The sequence below is a fragment of the Leptonychotes weddellii genome, chromosome 7 (assembly GCF_054177405.1).
Source record: "Leptonychotes weddellii isolate Sample4059 chromosome 7, ASM5417740v2, whole genome shotgun sequence".
Lineage (NCBI taxonomy): Eukaryota > Metazoa > Chordata > Mammalia > Carnivora > Phocidae > Leptonychotes > Leptonychotes weddellii.
Genome location: NC_138375.1, coordinates 60,569,809 through 60,590,794, shown reverse-complemented (window position 1 = coordinate 60,590,794; position 20,986 = coordinate 60,569,809). Strand labels below are relative to the sequence as shown.

At 37.5% G+C, this 20,986-nt stretch overlaps 1 protein-coding gene and 1 non-coding gene across 4 annotated transcripts in view; both read left to right on the top strand.

Annotated features, from left to right (window-relative positions):
• Positions 1-20,986, top strand: part of DCP2 (decapping mRNA 2) — a 75,480-nt gene that overhangs the window by 23,036 nt on the left and 31,458 nt on the right. For all 3 annotated transcript variants that reach the window (XM_081826461.1, XM_081826460.1, XM_006747336.3), the window contains exons 3-9: positions 28-155; positions 787-885; positions 14,231-14,383; positions 14,505-14,617; positions 14,708-14,815; positions 16,774-16,909; positions 20,764-20,874. In XM_081826461.1, the coding sequence (XP_081682587.1) occupies positions 28-155; positions 787-885; positions 14,231-14,383; positions 14,505-14,617; positions 14,708-14,815; positions 16,774-16,909; positions 20,764-20,874 (848 nt within the window). The remainder of the gene's footprint in view (positions 1-27; positions 156-786; positions 886-14,230; positions 14,384-14,504; positions 14,618-14,707; positions 14,816-16,773; positions 16,910-20,763; positions 20,875-20,986) is intronic.
• LOC115937001 (U6 spliceosomal RNA) lies at positions 17,655-17,757 on the top strand. The gene has a single exon (XR_004072349.1). It is a non-coding gene; the product is annotated as a U6 spliceosomal RNA (small nuclear RNA).

Here is a 20,986-nt window from a genome sequence, read left to right as displayed (position 1 = left end):
AAAGAGCTTCCTTAACACTATGTATACTCTTCAGTCATTGTCCATTTTTGCTGCCTCAAGGTGAAGATGTGGAAAAAATTTTGGATGAATGGAAGGAATATAAAATGGGAGTACCAACCTATGGTGCAATTATTCTTGATGAGACACTTGAAAATGTGAGTGTAATAAAAGATTTTTAGTGCAATGATCAGCTGTTTTCATCTTATTAGTGAAATTTTTGTGTTTTATTCTGAACTGAGGTTTTATTTTATTTATTTTTTTTTTTAAAGATTTTATTTATTTATTTATTTGAGAGAGAGAGAGAGAGAAACAGCATGAGAGGGGAGAGGGTCAGAGGGAGAAGCAGGCTCCCCGCCGAGCCGGGAGCCCGATGTGGGACTCGATCCCAGGACGCCGGGACCATGACCTGAGCCGAAGGCAGTCGCTTAACCAACTGAGCCACCCAGGCGCCCTGAACTGAGGTTTTAAAATAGACTTTTCTATTGCTAAAAGGCCAAATTTTTCATATTTTGTCTGCATTCTGGGTCTTACTATTTTATACTTGTATGACTTATTGAAAAAAAAAAGTCATTTAATTGTTGAAGAAGTACTTTAAAATGGTCAGAATGCCTTTCTCCACACTAGTAGTAGTATAGTCAGACTCTTGGAAGATACTAAAACCAAGTACTGTATAAAATTATTGGTGATGACAGTTACTTGAAGTAAGGAGAAAGACACCTTTGACATTTAGAAAGGAGTGTGGGAAAGGAGGGCAAGTTTTATTTTTACCTCTGCTCGTTTTTATAGGTACTACTGGTTCAGGGGTATCTAGCAAAATCAGGCTGGGGATTTCCAAAAGGAAAAGTAAATAAAGAAGAAGCTCCTCATGACTGTGCTGCTAGAGAGGTGAGTTACTGCAGTTTGAAACCTAGTAACATTCGGTGATTATGCTTTGAGTGTGCTTTTTTAGCCATGGAGATTTATTGTTTGGACCCTCTAATCTTCTTTCTAAAACTTGACTGCATGAAATAACTTATCTTTTATAGTGTTTCTTTTGTCCATATCTATCATTCTTCCCTTAGTTTGTTTCCATTTTCTTTTTTGCCCATTTTAAATTGTTAATTGTTATCTCTAACTCCTTTCTATTTTGATGATATATTCTCTACCTTCGTTTTTTTTAGATGGATTTATAATTGGTAAAACATTTTGGCAATTACAGTGCTTGTTTTATGTTTATAGTCTTGGCTTCCAGACAAGTACACAATTTGGGCTTTCCTAAAAAATTTACATTTTTTGCTCAGAACCTTCTCTAGCTTCATATTGCCTATAAGATGAAGTTTAATTCTTTTAAGTATTGAAACTCCTTCCCTTATCCCCAACGCAAAATTTAGCTATCCCTAAATTTATTTGCCTTTATTCTCAGTCAAGAGGATTTATTCTCTGTCTCTGAATTTGACTGCTTTGTTTCAGCCTCTAAACTTTGCTTATATTATTTCCCTAACTGGAAAGTTCTCTCTTCTTCCTGCCTATTCAAATCCTATCTAGACCCAGCTCAAAATACCTTTTTTCCTGAAGGATTGCCACCAACTAGCTCTGTATCCAGCACCTGATTTCATACACTGTTATTAAAATACCATTGGCTATATTCCCTAAGTATACTCTACCTTTCATCCTTGTGAGTTATTCATTCCATAATTGGAATGTATTGTACTTCCCACTCCTCTTCATCCATTTTGCCCATCACCTAACCCCCTCCCCTGTGGCAACCATCAGTTCTCTATTTATGGCTCTGTTTCTGCTTTTTGTTTTGTTTTTTTAGATTCCACATATAAGTGAAATCATATGGTAATGTCTTTCTCTGTCTGATTTATTTCACCTAACATGATACCTTCTAGATCCTATCCATGTTGTTGCAAATGGCAAGATCTCATTCTTTTTTATGGCTGAGTAATATTCATGTGTGTGTGTGTGTGTGTGTGTGTGTACACACCATATCTTTATTCAGTCATCTGTCAGTGGGTGCTGGGGTTGCTTCCATATCTTGGCTGTTGTAAATAGTGTTATAATAAACATAGGGGTGCATATACCTTTCCAAATTAGTGTTTTTGTATTCTTTGGATAAATACCTAGTAGTGAAATTACTGGATCATGTGGTATTATTATTTTTAATTTTTTAAGGAACCTCCATACTGTTTTGCACAATGGTGGCACCAGTTTGCATTCCCACCAACAGATGCATGGGGGTTTCTTTCTCCACATCCTCACCAGCACTTGTCGTTTCTTGTCTTTTTGATTCTCGCCATTCTGTAGAGTGGATAATTTCTAAAGCTCATTCTTAATTAAAATTCCATTTATTTAAAAATTTAATCAGTGAGCTCTACCCTATAATAGTCTTGGAACTTTAATAAGTTATTGTCTAGACATTTGCTTGGCATTAATTATGTAGTACCTGTAATACATTGTGGACTGTATTCTTATTTATCAGTTCCTTGTCACTTACCACATTACATCTTACCCTTGAAATTTGAGATGTTGAGCTATAAAGAAGCATAATACAATAGAAAGAAAACTAGTCTAGGAGTTGAAAGATTTTTGTTCCGTTATAGTTCTCATATATGTTAGTCAGTAGCCTAGAGGCTTTGGGTAAGTCACTTAATTTCTCTGTGAGATACACATTTGTTAAGAAGAGTTACTTAAAGGGTTCATAACTAGAAGTATCTTTAAAATCTAAGGTGTAAGTGGTTAACTTTGAGATATTTTTGAGATGGCAATATGAATTTTGTGGCATATCTCATTTGGAACTGTTGCCTTATTTATTTATTTATTTATTTTTGACTCTTTTTCCTGCAGCAGTGTTCACCACCTGGTTTGAATTTGGATGTAATTATTAGTGAGCGATAGTAATTAAAATTCTTATAAACTACTAGTAGTTATTTAACACAGAAAAACCATTAGTGGTTATTTGGAGTAGGATTTAAAAAATGATTAAAAGTGCTGCATTTTAAATTTAGTATGCAACAGCTTATCTAAGTAAGTGTTTTGAACAGCTTATAGACAAAGCCATTTTATGCAGGTAAGTGAAGGTTTATTTATGCATACCTCTTAAAATTGAAAGTTGTTTAGGTAGTAGGTGAGAAATTGACACATATTCTAAGCTTTCCCTTTCCTTTTTGTATATGGTAGGAGATGAAATGGAGCAGTTGTAAAGTCTCCCTTTTATGTCCTCAAACTTTGTGGTTCTCTTGCTCAAAAGGAAGGACAAAATAGAAATCATAGCATCCTACTTAGAGGAATTGATGTGTAGTTCTGTACATAGAGTTAGATTAGTCCTATAGCAGTAAGGTAATTGTCTGGGTCCAGAAAAGACACTATGTTAACTAGGAAACAGGCTAAATTTGGACTAAATTTGGTGAGATCAGCTGTCTCTGTAATTGGATCTTTTTGAGGGAACTTGGAGGAAATCAAATATTTAAACTTGCAAAACTGAAGAGAAGTATCCCATGCCCAAGGGATTATCTACATCTACCACTAGAACCTTTCTTCTGACCAGTTTTATACACTATATTATAAAGAGGATGATGCAGAAATAAGGTATTGGGGGAGGGGATGGGAGAGAGGGGCAGAGGCAGTTAACCTGTGAGCTGAGGCACCCAGTTTTCACTTTAGTTTATCTTACTTGTTTGTTTTCTGCTCTGGGATACTAAGGTATAGGATTGTCCGATTCATGTGGTGCTAATTTCAATAATGATTATAGATCACCATAGTTTGTAAGAAAGTAAATAAAATTTATTAGGGCAGGGGGAGTGGGAGAATGGAGTGTAGATGATAGGATGCTATAGAGAATCTTGTGGGGAGGGATACAGCCATTACGGAAGATGATCGTCTCCACTTTATAGGAGAGGAACTGAAACAGAGCAGTTTGGTAACATACCAAGGTGTCACAGTGAGCAGCAGAACAGGGATGCAAAACCCTGGCGGTTGGTTCCGGAGTCTGTGTTCCTGACTACTACAGTATAGGCAGTCAAGGAATATTGTAAATGGTATTTCTAAACACATAGATGAAAACGGAAGGAATTTGTGATTTTTAAGTATATGTATTTTCTAATAATATTTACCTTTCTGATTTGAATCATGATTTTTTTTTCCCCGTTTTAGAGTTTTTGTCTTGCTCTGAGGAGAGCACAGATATTCTTCGGAACCATATTCTCTTAATTTCAGGGAAAGATTTTTTCCTTTCGATAATAAGAATTAATCCTTCTAACCTTTCTGATCTAAGAAACATCCTCTTTTAGCTGATAAAGGAACTTGTCAGAAGAAAACTTGTCTTTAATTTTTGTACATTTTGGGATGAGAATTTGACTTTTATATCTGATTTTTAGATGATTACCTCTGTTATAAAGAGAGAAAAGTTTTAGGATTAAAGTTGAGCATTGCTTTATTAGTTCAGTCAGGCAGACATAATGAAATACCACAGTCTGAGTGGCTTAAACAACAGAAATTTATCCCTCCTAGTTCTAGAGGCTGAGAAGTCCCAAGATCAAGGTGCCTGCTGGTAAGATTCCTAGTGAGGGCTCTCATCCTGGCTTGCAGGGGCTGCTTTCTCACTGTGTGCTTATGTGGTCTTCCCTGGGTGCCTTTGTGAGTGCAGAGAGTGTGCCATGTCTCTTCCTCTTCATATAAGGGCATGAGCCCTATTGGATTAGGTCCCCAACCTTATGGCCTCATTTTACCTTTATCACCTCCTCACAGGCCCTGTCTCCACATACAGTCACATTGAGCGTTAGGCCTTCAACATGAATTTTGGTGAGACAAAGTTTAGTTCATAGCAGTTGCCGTCTTGAGTAATGAAAAGTATTCAACTAGCAGTCCTAGACTTGTAGTGTGTCCTTCTGCCACTTGGTGGTACTGCAGTACTGTTTGGTGGTGGGGGGGGTGGGACGTACCATCTATGTTAAATTTGAGTTTAAAACCAGATTGGGGTATTACCACAAACCTCTCTGAAAAAAACAATGTTCCTTTTAATTTTCACTTGTATTAACCTATAAGGAGGAGTTCTGTCCTAATTTTTTTAGCTGCCATTAGTTAGACTTAGGCTGATGCCTTCAACACTTTTTCTTGGACTTTTAAGTTATGCAGTTCTGTCGTGGGTGCTTACCCTTCTTTTCAGTTGCTAATGACATATTAATTTGGTTTATTATAGTTATGTTACTGTTATTATTTCATTACATGTGGCTGTCCAGGAGTGTTTTGTTATAGCAGAAGCTGACCCATCTTTTAAGGGCTGTGTATGTGGGCTGAACTGAAAGAAGCAGTGGCAGCCTTCTCAGGGACAAGGTATGAATAATTGTCAATAGAAAGCTTAGTGCCGTCTTCCTTAGTAGTTGCCAATCCTTGACCTCTCGGTTCACCTTTCTTAATTGGGTTCTGATTACTTTTACTCAGTGAAGTAGATTTAGGACAAAGATGTGAAAAATGTTTTCTAGATATTCTTAAAAGGATGCGTTAGGATAACCTCAGTATATTTTTATTGTTAGTGGTGGTGAAACATCAGTTGTTGCACAAGCAAATGATCCTTGGCAGTTCACTTGTTTCAGGATTTATTTTGGTGTTTTTACTTAGCAAAACAATATATTTTATTGTAATGAAACTGACATTATGCATTTAATCCTGTGTATTGTGATTTAATTTTGATAGAATTCCTACAGAGGAACTGTTGGTAGATCTAGTCTACCTCTTCCTATAAGTTTATAAAAGGACATTAGATAGTAGGTAGAGGATTTCATTATCTGCCTGTGCTGGTGCTTTTTGAATAGCACATTTTTAAATCTTACTTAGGGATTTTTATCTGATACCGTTTGAGAATTGAATGCTTTTTTATGTGCCAGGAAAATTAAGTATTATAATACAGAAATGAATTTGATCCACAGGAGATGGTATTAAAATTTTTGTCTTTGGTATCTTTATGTGTAAGTGAGCTACTAAACACTTTTCCCAGTAAGTATGATGAGAGTGGATTCCTAACTTTAGAGGCAAATCAATTATTATCACTTCTAGAATTGAGAGATTATATCTTTTACTTTATTATACTTGTTATAAGTTTGGTTGTACAGGGTTTGAAGCTGCCTGTGTTTAGCGCTGATGGCTCTTTTTATTTTGCCTCCTATTGTACCACTTCCTCCCATATGATTCCAGCTATAGCCATTCCCATCTCTCTAAATGGAATGCCTTTTTCTTCTTACCTGGCAAACTCCTATTCATCTTTCAAGTCCCAGCTCAGGTGTATCCAGCGGAATAGGATGCTGTCCATGACACCTTCTCCAGATAACCACCCCATTTCACAACTCACACCTCACCTTAACCCAGAGCTTAGTTATGTATTCCCATAGTACCCACTATCTCTTGGCATGTATGTCCTATTACAATTATTTTCTTTAGACTGAGCTCCTTAAAGAGCAGTGCTTGCTCTATTTCTGAAGCCCATGCATAGGATGGTAGCTGTTAACTTACTAAGCACACAGTACATATTTGAATGCACTAAAGGTATTAATATTGAGATAATTTCAAGTAGTATAGAGCAAAATAACACAAAGAATAGATTCGCCTGCTAATATTTTGCCATATTTGGTTTATTATGTTTGCTATATATGTGCATATGGTTTTTATTTTATTTTTTAAAGACTTATTTATTTGAGAGAGAGAGCACAGTGAACACAAGTGGGGGTGGCGGGAGAGGGGCAGAGGGAGAGGGAGAAACAGACTCCCCTCTGAGCAGGGAGCCTGATGCAGGGGTTGATCCCAGGACCCCGAGATCATGACCTGAGCCGAAGGCAGACACTTAAACAACTGAGCCACCCAGGTGCCCCAGTTTTTATTTTATTTTTTAAAAACGATTTATTTTAGAGAGAGCACAGGAGCGGGGGGGAGGGAGGGGCAGAGAGAGAGAGAGAATCCTAAGCAGACTCCCTGCTGAGCATGGAGCCTGATGCAGGGCTCAATCTCATGACCCTGAGATCATGATCTGAGCCGAAATAAAGAGTCAAAACGCTTAACTGACTGAGCTACCCAGGCTCCCCTAAAGATTTATTTATATATTTTAGAGAGAAATAGCGTGCATGTGCGTGTGTGTGTATAAGCACATGGTGGGGAGAAGCAGAGGGAGAGTCTAGACTCCAAGCTGAGTGTGAAACCTCACACGGGGTTCGATCTCATGACCATGAGATCACAACCTGAACCAAAACCAAGAGTCGCACGCTTAACCGACTATACCACCCAGATATCCCTTGGTTTTTATTATTATTGCTGAATAATTTAGGAGTAAATTGCAGACATCCTGCACCTTAATCCCGAAATACTTCTGCATATAAGTTTTAAGAACTAGGAAGTTCTCTTATGTAATCTCAGTGTAATTGTCAAATTCAGGAATTTAACATCGGGAGGTGTTGTTATCTAATGGGCATTTAATGTTCACATTTCCTAATTGCCCCACTATGGTCCTTTTCAGCAGTTTCAATCCCATTCCCCAGACAGGATTCTCTTCCAGGCTCAGACATTGTGTTTGCATTTAATTATTACATATCTTCAGTCTCCTTTAATTTGAAAAAGTTCCTCAGTCGTCTTCAATACTTTTTTTTTTTTAAGATTTTACTGATTTATTTGACAGAGACATAGCGAGAGAGCGAGCACAAGGGGGAGCACCAAGCAGGGGAGAGGGAAAAGCAGGCTCCCTACTGAGCAAGGAGCCTGACAATGGGGCTCAATCCTTAGCTGACTGAGCCACCTAAGCGCCCCTCAATACTTATTTTATTAAGCATGTATGTAGTTAGATACTATTTGTAACACAAAGTTAACAGGTTTTGCTCACAAGGAACTTAGATATACTATTTACTTTCAGCATAGTTTCTCACATACAGACTTACATGACTAGGTGTGTATACTTATTTCTGATAATAAATACTATTCAAGGAAGGAAGCTAATCAGAACAGTTTAATAATTTTTATGTATGTATATATCTGAAACTACTATCCAGTTCAAGATATAGAATATTGCCAACACCTCAGAAGATTCTTTCCTGCCCCTTCTCAGTCGATACACAGTTTTCTCACACCTCCTGGAGGGAAACACTACTTTGCCTTTTATCACCATTGATTAGTTTTGCTTGTTCTTGAGCTACATATTAAAAGGATTTTGCATTACTTTGTGTGTTTGGATCGATACAAGTCTGTGAGATTCCTTTATATTGTTGCATATATCAGTAGTTGGGTTTTTTTTTTTTTTTGCTCTTTAGTATTCCAGTGTACAGATAGATACAGTGCTTTATCTCTTATGCATTGCATTGTATCCATCTTTTGGCTATTATTATTTTTTTCAAGACTTTATTTATTTGAGAGAGAGAGTGAGCATGCAAGCACAGAGGGAGAGGGAGAAGCAGACTCCCTGCTGAGCAGAAAGCCTGGTGTGGGGCTCAGTCCCAGGACCCAATAATGACCCGAGCCGAAGGCAGATGCTTAACTGACTGAGCCACCCAGGCACCCCACTTTTGGCTATTATTAATAAAACTGTTGTAAATATTCTTGTCTGTCTTTGTTGAGGTAATTATTAAGCTTTTATTTCTCTAGGTGTGACTCGGTCATAAAGAAGATGCAAACCTATTGCCAGTAGTTTTCTGGGTGGTTGTACCAGTTTACATTCCTACCACCTACATATGAGAGTTCTGGTTATCCAGGCCTACATGAGAAATTCAACAATTTTATTCCATGTTTATGGATTGGAAGAATTAATATTGTTAAAATGTCAATACTAGGGGTGCCTGGGTGGTTCAGTCGTAAGTGTCTGCCTTTGGCCCAGGTCATGATCCCAGAGTCCTGGGATCAAGCACCACATCGGGCTCCCTGCTCAGCAGGAAGCCTACTTCTCCCTCTCCCACTCCCCCTGCTTGTGTTCCCTCTCTTGCTGTATCTGTCTCTGTCAAGTAAATAAATAAAATCTTAAAAAAAAAAAAAATGTCAATACTAGTAAAAGCCTTCTATAAATTCTGTTCAATCCGTATCAGGATTCAATGGCATTTTTTTTTATAGAAGCAGGAAAAAACAGTCCTAAATTTGTTCAGAACCATAAAAGACCCGAATAGCCAAAGCAATCCTGAGAAGAACAAAGTGGGAGGCATCACACTTCTGGTTTCAAGCTGTACTTATAAGCCTTTAGTCATCAAAACAGCATGGTACTGACCTAAAAACAAAAAAATGGATCAGTGGAACAGAATTGAGAGCCCAGAGATAAACCCAAGCATATACAGTCAACTAATGTTTCACAAGGGAGCCAAGAAAACACAAGGGAGGAAAGATGGTCTCTTCCGTAAAGGGTGCTGGCAAAATTAGACATCGACAAAAGAATGAAGCTAGACCCCTGTCTTAATACCACTCATAAAAATTAACTCAAAATGGATGAAAGAATTAAATGTAAGACCTAAAACCATGAAACTTCTGGAAGGAGATATAGGAAAAGAGCTCATGGACATAGGTTTTAGCAATGCTTTTTTAATGTGATCCCTAAAGCATGAGCAACAAAATAAAAAACAAGTGGGACGGGGCACCTGGATGGCTCAGATGGTTAAGCGTCTGCCTCCTGGGATCGAGCCCCAAGTTGGGCTCCTGGCTCAGCGGAGAGCCTGCTTCTCCCTCCCTCCCTGCTCATGCTCTCTCTCTCTCTCTATCTCTGTGTCTGAAATGAGTAAATAAAATCTTAAAAAAAAAAAAAAGTGGGACTACATCAAACTGAAAAGCTACAGCAAAAGAAAGCATCAACAAAGTAAAGAGACAGCCTATAGGATGGAAAAAAATATTTGCAAACTATTTTGGGGGTTAATACCCCAAATATATAAAGAACTCCTAGAACACAATAGCAAAAAACCCCCTAATAATCCAATTAAAAATGGGCAAAAGACCTGAATAGAGATTTTCCCAAGGGAGATACACAAATAACCAACAGGTAGATGAAAAGATATTCAGTAACACTAGTCATTAGGGAAATTGCAAATCAAAACCGCAATGAGAGAAAAAAAAAACCATGATGAGATATCACCTCACACCTGTTAGAATGGCCTGATTATCAAAAAGATAAATGACAAATGTTGTAAGGATGTGGAGAAAAGAGAACTGTTTTATACTGGTGGTGAGATTGTAAACTGGTGTAACCACTATGGAAAACAGTATGGAGGTTTCTCAAAAAAATAGAACTACCATATGATCCAGGAATTTCACTTCTGGGAATATATTCAAAAGAGACTAATACTCTAATTTGAAAAGATACTGTAGCCATGGTCATAGCATTATTTACAGTAGCTAAGAAATGGAAACAACCTAAGTGTCCATTGACAGTTGATAAAGAAGTTGTGGGGTGTATATATTCATACACACCTGCACACAAAATGGATATTATTCAGCCATTATCAGGGAAATCCTGACATTTGTGCAACATGTATGGACCATGAGGGCATTATGCTAAGTGAAATAAGTCAGAGAAAGATAAATGTTGTATGATCTCAGTTATATGTGGAATCTAAAAAGAAAAAACAAAAAACCAGTCTCAGAAAAAGAGATCACATTTGTTGTGCCCAGAAAGTGGGGATGGGGGCTAGGGAGAATTGGAGGAACATGGTCAAAAGGTGCAAACTTCCCATTATAGCTTGGTAATAGGGGTGTAATATACAGCATGATGACTATAGGTAACCACTGGTGTATGATATATATGAAAGTTGTTGAGAGTGTAGATCTTGTGTTCTCATCACAAGGAAAAAAAAATCCCTTTGCCTTTTCTTTTTACTCTATCTATATGAGGCAGGGGTTGCTAACTAAACTTAAGGTGGTAATTTCACAATATATGTAAGTCAGAGCATTATGCTGTACACTTTAAGCTTATACAGTGATATTTGTCAATTATATATCAGTAAAAGTACAGAAAATCTTATGGTCGTTTTACAGTATATACAAATATCAAATCATTGTGTTGTACTGAAACTAATATAAGAATGTTATCTGTTAATTATATCTCAATTAAAAATTTAGCCATTCTGATGGGAATGTAATGCTTTATCATTGTATTTTTCATTTGTTTTTTCTTGAAGTTTAAGGATTTTAAGCACATTGTCATGTTCTTATTGGCCATTTGAATGTTTTCTTGATTAAGTACCCACTTACATGTTACCCATTTTTAAAAAGTTGCGTTACTTGTCTAATTGATAGGACTTTCCAATATATTCTGGATTGTATTGTGAATGTCTTGTGGTTTATGTCTTCCCTTTGATGAAGAGAAGCAGTTTCCTGTTTAGGTATCCCAGTCTTTTTTTTTTTTTTTTTTGGTGCCCCAGTCTTAATTGTTATAAATCTAATATCCATTAAGGTTGATTTATAATCAAAAATGCTTTTAAGCTCTATCTCAAGCAGTAGAGTAGACCTTTGTTTTAAGTAAAAGGAAAACTAAAGCATCTGGATTTTGCTTTAATGCAAACATCAGATAGCATATATGCATTGCAAAGTAAATCCACATGATGGTTTTAATTACATTGTCTTGTGTATATAAATGTTAAGATTTGGGGAGGTATGAAACCTCTGTCACTGAGCTTCAGAATGTTGTTCTGGAAAAGATACATAGTTTTGCTGTGTTTGAATGTCACTGACCACCTTTAATAGACTGTTTCTCTGTATACGTACAATACCTGATGTAGATATAAAGAAACATAGGACAAGAGAACTTCCTTTTTTTCAATACCACATATGTACTTAGATACCCAGTCTGACATTTCCAGAAGTAGGAAATACAAATAATGTTTCTCATTTTCTATATACCACAGAACATTTTTTAAGTGAGTATATTCACCTAGTTTTTATTTATTTTTTTAAGATTTTATTTATTTATTTGACAGAGACAGTGAGAGACGGAATACAAGCAGGGGGAGTGGGAGAGGGAGAAGCAGGCTTCCTGCTGGGCTCTATCCCAGGACTCTGGGATCATGACCTGAGCTGAAGGCAGATGCTTAACGACTGAGCCACCCAGGCACCCTTCACCTAGTTTTTAAATTTTTTCATTTTTTAATGAAGAATAGGAGGTTTAGCATACTTAGGGGCTTACAGAAAGGGTGACAGAAATGAGTTGGGTGTCATGGAGGAGCTTAAATTGGGAGTCCTAAACTGCACATGTCTGGGAGAAGGATAGCTGTGCCTTTTTTGAGGAATGTAGAAAGAGGTACATGAACTGACAGAGAGGGAAGAGACAATGAGTAGAAATAGCTCCTTCATACCTGTACCTTGTAAGAGATTCAGGCCTGTCCATGTGTTTTAACATCTTCTGTCCCACTGGTTGGTTAAGAGATGCTGAAACCAGAGGAAAGGGGAGGAACTAGGGATGTGTAAAAGATCCACAGTGGGTTCTAGCCACTGAGAATTCAAAGCCTTTTTGATTGGTGGGGGTGAAGTTGGGAAGGCCTTTGTCAGAGTAATACAAATGTTATTTGAAGGAGAACTTTAAGGCCAGAAGAGACTAGTGGTTTTTTTACTTTATACAGAAGCCCAGTGCGTTAATCAGAATAAATGTGGTTTCTCTGGTTGAGGGAAGAGGTGAAGGTTAGATGTAACATCAGTTCCTGAGATATATGTTCTCCTAGTTCCTCCTCTTCCAGCCCTTGAGGCACTGCTGAGGGAAGGCAGTTTTAGAACCACGAGTCTATTTCACTGGTTTTCAGTTTTTTTGCATTCACCTCCCCACCCCCAGACCCCCACACATGGGGTTGTAGCTGTACTTTTGGAATCTGTCCATTTAAATGTTAGGATTAATCACAATTCAGTTTTCATTTTTGAAAAATAGTTTTTGGTTTTTTTAAATTTTATTAGAGAGCAAGAGAGAGAGGGTACCAGCAGGGTGGGGAGGGGCAGCGGGAGAAGGAGAAGTAGACTCCCCACTGAGCAGGGAGCCCAGTGCAGGACTCTGTGCCAGGACTCTGGGATCATGATCTGGGCCAACGGCAGATGTTTAACCGACTGAGGCACCTAGCCCAAAAAATAGTTTTATATGTGTAAGGCAATTTTTAGTCTGTAGCTTGGCGTACGTGTAGATTTGTAGATGCTATGATTAAAATCCATATGTGGTCCCAGTATGTACTTTCCACAGACTGGGAACTGCTGCTGTATTCTAACATTTTAAGAGTTCCAGACTCAATTATAATGTGTTTGTGTTTGGGGGTGGGGGTGGCATTCCTAAGACCAACAAGCAATTGTCAGATACTGGTTGGGTGTCCTACAGTTCAGCTCAGTTCTGACTCTGTCTACCTGGAAATGGCATCAGATTCTACAGGTTAAGGGCTCAGTCCTACAAGACTGCCTTTTACTTCAGATAACACTTGCAAGTCCAGGTTGTTGTCTGTGCTTCTGACCTATTGGAGGTTCCAAAGACCCCCTCCTTGGGTTTAATTTGCTAGAGTGGCTTTCAGAACTGAGAGAAACATTTTACTTACTTGATCACCAGTGTATTTAAAAGGATATATAACTCAAGAACACCCAGCTGGAAGAGCTACAGAGGGCAGGATATGGGGAAAGGGTGCAAAACTTCTATGTTGTCTCCTAGTGTACCATTCTTTCCAAATCTCCACGTTCACCAACCTGGAAGTCATGTCCCCCCACTTCTTGGGTTTTTATGGAGGCTTCCTTATGCAGGCAGGGTTGATTTAATCATTGGCTGTTGGCCATTGAGCTCAGTCTCCAGCCTTTCGTCCCCTTCATGGAGGTTGGAGGTGGGGTAGGGGTTGAGGGTGGACTGAGAGTTCTAATCCTCTGATCCCTTGGTTGGTTGTCCTGGCAATCAGCCCCCCATCTTTAGGTGGGATCCAAAAGTCACCTTAGTAACATGGACAAAAGGTACCTTGGTTGCTTTCATCGATTAGGAAATTCCAAGGGTTTTAGGAGCTTTGTATCAGAAAGGAGATGAAGACCAAATAATATATATTTCTTTTTGTAAATCACAGTATCACACATCTTCCTTCATTGAATAGGTGAAGAACTTGGGCTTAGCTATATAAAAGGGTTTATCCATAGTTGAACAGTTCAGAGCTAGAACTAGATCCTAGAATATTTTGATTTCTTGCCTGGTGTTTTCATGCCTTTAATTGCCTGGATATTTCTGAGTTTTTGCTTTGAAACAAATTTTAACAAACTGGAGATCTAACAGCAACAATTGAAAATCGCCATCTCAATTTGTTATTTCCAGGTCTTTGAGGAAACTGGTTTTGATATCAAAGATTATATTTGTAAAGATGATTACATTGAACTTCGAATCAATGACCAGCTTGCTCGTTTGTACATCATTCCAGGAATTCCAAAAGACACAAAATTTAACCCGAAAACCAGAAGAGAAATTCGGGTATGTAATTGAAAGTATTTTCAGGCTGCTGGACGGTATCCCAATTGAATGAAGTAGGAAATTGCTTTTAGAAACTCCTTGATGATAATTAACTAAATGAATTATTTTTTGTGTGTCTCAGAACATTGAGTGGTTCTCCATTGAGAAATTGCCCTGTCATAGAAATGATATGACCCCGAAATCCAAACTTGGTTTGGCACCTAACAAATTTTTTATGGCCATTCCCTTTATCAGGTATGTTCCTATTTCTTGAAGTACAAAACTAATTCTGGTTGTTTTTTTATGTAGCTAAGTTTTAAGAGTGAATTCTTAATGTTTCCGTAGACCACTAAGGGACTGGCTTTCGCGGAGATTTGGAGATTCCTCAGACAGTGACAATGGATTTTCCTCAGTCGGTAGCACACCAGCTAAACCCACTGTGGAAAAATTGAGGTAAAGAAATATATTCATAGGATTCCTACTTTCTGATAGTTTTTAATGCCAGTAGCATTTTCCTTCTGAAGTTTACAGAAGTGTTGGATTCCTTTTTGTAGTATATTATTTTGTTACTGGTCTTAGAGATAATAGAAAAAAATTTTAAAGGGTTTTTGATGAGATGAAAAAGGTTAATTGGAGTTGGAAAGGAGCTTCAGGCACATTTTAAAATAGTATGCACAAGAGGGTACCAACTTTTTAGATGGGTAGATAGAACATGAGGAAAAGAAAAAAAATCTGCCACTGTGTGTGTTGCTATTGTTCTCTGTTCTCATATCCTACTTCAGAGACCATTGCGTCTCTGAAGATTGTTGAATAGAGGATATTTTGAGGTCTGTTTTTGTATAGGGGAGATGAGGAATGCTGATGTATAATTTGTTCAGAAAGATAGAACTGTGAAGACTTGGGCTTGCTGCTTTTCTTTCCCTAACAAAGACTGTTGTACTGTAAAAAGTGACTGTTACATGGACAGGAACCACAAAGAACATTTTCTTGGTTGGAACTTAATTATATCCAAATTGCAATTATAGAGTAGGCTGAGCAAATAATTTTGTTAAATAAGCGTATATATTTGTAATAAGCTTGCTAGAACTTTTATATGTTAGGTTCAGAGAGTTAGTTGCATTATACATTTTATTTAATTTAGATGTTCTGATTCTGTCTGAGGGCTTCAAAAATTAAACAGGAACAAACCACATCTAGAGTTAATATTTTTTTAAATACATAGGGAATATTCTTTCTTAGTTGGGTTTTATGAGGACAGGAGCTTGGACTAAATGCCTTGAGAGTCATTTCTGCCTTTCAGAACCTGTGATTATAATCACCAAGTTATATACTACTAGACATAAATGAAACAGTGTAGGAAAATAGGAGTGTAGCTAAGATTTAAAAGAAACATACTATTAAAAAGTTACAAAGTCGTGACAGTGTTTGGAAAACAGTGGTATGACTGTTCATGTTTGGGAGACACAAACCATAGTTTGTGATGTGACTCCCGTATCTTTTAGTCCTAAGGCTTTGTGGTCTTGGAGAGTGGAGTAAGGACATTATGAAGCAACTTGAACCAAATTTCAGGTTTCTTAGGCAAGATGGTATGTTTTTAGCATATAGACTAATGTCTGTGATGATGTGTTGGAGGAAATACCTGAATTTTGTTTCAAGAAAGTAGGCATGCTGCAATTTTATTATAATTTTTAAATGGGAAAGGAGAAGAACTCTGAAATATTCAGAAACAATCACTGTAGTACAGTTCTTTGGATCAGTGACTCTGGACTGTTACTATACATATATGCGGTACTATAAAATGGTATTTCTTTATTACAAAATACTGTGTGAGTACAACCTTTTACAATCAAATTCTTTCACAGACCTTTATTTAATTTGCTCATCTATTGTCTTGGGCCCCTTAATTTTTTGCTTTAGAATATAGCTTAAATTTTCAGATCCTCTTTTAGCATGGAAGGGATTTGTAACCGACCTGTGTAGGATCAAATTCCACACTTCAGACATCCTGGTTGAGAATGAGCTGTCTCTCCTAATAAGAAGGAATATCCACTTATATTTGTTTGTTTCAACTAAATTTAGAATTTTCTTCAGGTTTTTAAAGGTATAATCACTTATAGGGAGGAGGTAATATGGATAATTTAGGAAAGTTTGGGATTAAAAATAAAAATAACACCATTCATTCATTCATTCAAGAAAGAGTGAACACCAGGCACTCCTCTGGGTGCTGGGAATAGAGCAGTAGGTAAAGCAGGTAAGAATCCCTCCCTTATGGAACTTGCATTCCATGCGGGGAGGTAGACAGTAAATAGGAAAGTAAAGTTTGTGATCTGTAAGATAAACTATCAAGGTGTTAGAAGAATTTTAAGTGAAAATTTTGTGATCTGGTTTTTATTTTTTAAATCTTGGTGTAGTCGAACCAAATTCCGCCACAGTCAGCAGTTGTTTCCTGAAGGTTCTCCTGGTGACCAGTGGGTAAAGCACAGGCAACCACTGCAGCAAAAGCCATATAATAATCATTCTGAAATGTCTGACCTTTTAAAAGCGAAGGTGAGTGATAATACATTTAAAGATTTTCATAACTTTAGATTTGACTTTGAAATGTATCTGAATTGAAGAATTGCAGATTAAGAGTTACAGAGCTCTGAATTGTTGATCAGACTTCTGTGTTCCTGACTTGTGATTTGAAGCACAACTGAACTTCGTAACCTTTACAGTTTTGGTATAAATACAGTGTATTTAGTGTACTACACTTACTACAGTGTAGTAAGTAATAAAAATTAGCATCTGACTTTGATATATATGCCATCAATGAAGGGTTTATTATTGTGTTGTATTGTAGTGCATGATTATACCACACTTTATCCATTCTACTCTTAATGGACATTTTGGTCGTTTCCAGTTTTGGGCTTTGCAAACAGTGCTGCTATGGATATTTCTGTACGTATATTTTGATGAGCATTCTTTTGTGTATAGATAATGAACAGAATTTCTGGATCACTGGATATGCCTGTTCTCAAGTTATCCCCAACCAAATATATGAGAGCTCCGCTTGTTGCACATCCTTACTAATTCTTGGCATTATCTGTCTTTATCATTTTAGCCATCCATTTGGCTGCCACCCTTCTTTGTTTTCATTCTTTTAAAAAATATACTGGGCTCATCAAAATTACAAACTTTTGTGCATCAGAGGACACTCTCAAAGAGTGAAAAGATAATATATTTGCAAATCACATATCTGATGTTAGATTAAAATCCAGAACTCCTCTAACTCAATAACAAAAAACCCCAATTAGTGCTCACTTCAGCAGCACATATCCTAAAATTGGAATGATACAGAGAAGATTAGCATGACCCCTGCACGAGGCTGACAAATTCGTGAAAAAACACCAATTTAAAAAATGAGCAAACAACTTGAATAGACATTTCCCCAAAGAAGATAGGCAAATGGCCAATAAACACATGAAAAGAATCTCAGCATCATTAGTCTTTAGAGAAATGCAAATCAAAACCACACTGAGATACCACTTCATATCCATTAGGATAGCTGTAATAAGAAAAAAAAAAAGGAAAATAGCAAATGTTGACAAGAATGTGGAGAAATTAGAATTCCATGCATTTTTGGTGGGCATGTAAATGGTACCGCTGCCATGGAAAATAGTTTGGTGGTTCCTCAAAAAGTTAAATACAGAATTACCATGTGATCCAGCAATTCCACTTCCTCGGTATATACCTCACAAAATTGAAAACAAGGACTCAACCAGGTAACTTGTATACCAGTGTTCATAGTGGCATTATTCACAATAGCCAAAAGGTGGAAACAGCCCACATGTCCATCAACAGATTAACAAATGAACAGAATATACATACAGAGGTATATTAGTCGTAAAAAGGAATGAAATTATGACACACACATACTACAACATGGTCATTGAAACTTAGACACATGCTGCGTGAAGTAAGTCACACACCACTGACAAATATCATACCATTCTGCTTATATTTGGTACCTAATAGACAAATTTATAGATATAAATTAACTTAGGATTATCAAAGCTGAGGGACAGGTTAATACAGAGTTATTTAATGGATATAAAGTTTCTGTTTGGGATGATGAAAAAAGTTCTGGAGATGGATACTGGTGGTGGTTGCACAACATTGTGACTATACTTACTGCCACTGAATTGTACATTTAAAAGTAGTTATAGTGGTAAACTTTATATTTCTTCTGCCACACTAAAATATACCAGGAAGAGCAGAATGAATGAAATTGAGTTAAAAGTATGTGTAACATGAGTTTCTGTAAACCTGTTTCCTTACTGTTTTTTTTTAAAGATTTTATTTATTTATTCGACAGAGAGACAGCGAGAGAGGGAACACAGCAGGGGTAGTGGAAGAGGGAGAAGCAGGCTTCCCGCGGAGCAGGGACCCCAATGTGGGGCTCGACCCAGAACCCTGGGATCATGACCTGAGCCGAAGGCAGACACTTAACCGACTGAGCCACCCACGCGTCCCTTCCTTACTATTTAAAAAATAATTTTTTTTAAATTGGAGTATAGTTGACAATATTATGTTAGTTTCAGGTGCACAACATAGTGATTCATCATCTCTGTATGTTACCACAAGTGTAGCTCCCATCTGTCACCATAAAACCACCGTATGTATAACGCTATTACAGTGTGATTGACTATATTCCCTACACTGTGCCTTTTATTCTTGTGACTTATTCATTCCCTAACTAGAAGCCTGTATCTCCCACTCCTCTTCACCCATTTTGCCCATCCCCCTTTTGGCAACCATCAGTTTGTTCTCTGTTCCTTACCATTCTTTATTTAAGTTAGTTTAATGTTGGGATGCCTGGGTCTCAGTCAGAAGAGCACGCAGCTCTTGATCTTGGGTTGTGAGTATGAGCCCCATGTTGAAATAAAAACTTTTAAAAAAAGCCTATTGTTTTCAAGCTGTTTTAGGAACTGCTTAAATTTTTTTGTAGGTAGATAGAATATAAACAAATATATTTTGATATTTTAAAATACAATAAAATAATTATTCACGTTGTTTTAGTCTTCTTAACTAGTTGTCCTTTCAAGACCTCTAGGGATAGGGGCGCCTGGGTGGCTCAGTCGTTAAGCGTCTGCCTTCGGCTCAGGTCATGATCCCAGGGTCCTGGGATCGAGCCCTGCATCGGGCTCCCTGCTCCGCGGGAAGCCTGCTTCTCCTTCTCCCACTCCCCCTGCTTGTGTTCCCTCTCTCACTCTCTCACTGTGTCTCTCTCTGTCAAATAAATAAATAAAATCTTAAAAAAAAAAAAAAAAGACCTCTAGGGACAAATTAATGTTTAAAAACTTTATTTTTTAAGTTAAACTTAGTTTTTTTGGGGGGTGGTAAGAAATTTAACTGTTAAATAATACAGTTGCAAAATGTCAACTAATGCATGTTTAGGCTTTAGGTCTAACTTTAGAGATAATGGCCTAAGTTTTTTTGTTTTTTTTTTTTAAGATTTTATTTATTTATTTGAGAGAGAGAGAATGAGAGACAGAGAGCATGAGAGGGAGGAGGGTCAGAGGGAGAAGCAGACTCCCCGCCAAGCAGGGAGCCCGATGCAGGACTTGATCCCGGGACTCCAGGATCATGACCTGAGCCGAAGGCAGTCGCTTAACCAACTGAGCCACCCAGGCGCCCTATAATGGCCTAAGTTTTTAAAATACCACTCTTTGAGGCACCTGGGTGGCTCAGATATCTGCCTTTGGCTCAGGTCATGATTCCTGGGTCCTGGGATTGAGCCCCATGTTGGGCTCCCAGCTAAGTGGGGAGTCTGCTTCTCCCTCTCCTTCTGCATCTCCCCCTGCTTGTGCTCTCTCTGCTCTCTCTCTATCAAATAAATAAATCTTAAAAAAGAATACCAGTCTTTATTTCGTATAAAAGATTATTTATTTAAAAATGTTTACTTGTTAATAATTTAAAGCAGATTTTAGGGTAACAGTTGATCACATCTGCTATATATTTCTTGTTTTAAGAACTGTGGCCAATGTACCTTTGCATTCCCCTCACAAAAGGTTATTTTGACAGTCGCATAAGGTTTTCAAACTTGTTCCTCTCTCCCCCTCCCTTTTTTATTTTTTTAACTCATGCATTGTAAACAAAATCTGTACGCAGAAATGGGATAAGACAAGAGTCCTAGGGACCATTATATTTGCTATTTCGTACCTTTAGAGGAATCTTGTTTTGTGAGCACTATGTTCTGTAAGAAAATATATGATGTGGTTCCCTAGTACTTTAGGAAAATTTGGGGGGGACTTTGCTAAACTCTTACTCAGCCAGCTAAATATAATCTTGGGGGTATATGCTTTTGTCCTGTTACATTATATTGTAGGTTTACATTTTATTTCTTCTCATTGGAAAAACAGAATCAAAGTATGAGGGGAAATGGCAGAAAACAGTATCAGGATTCACCTAATCAAAAGAAAAGAACAAACGGGGTCCACAGCCAGCCAGCCAAGCAGCAGAATCCCTTGATGGTAAGACTTACAGCTCTAACTCTAAGAAGGCAGTTCACCCTATTTTTAGGAGTGGAGCAAGGGCATTGTCAAAGCACATTGAATTGATATATTGATAAGATTTTATGAAGTG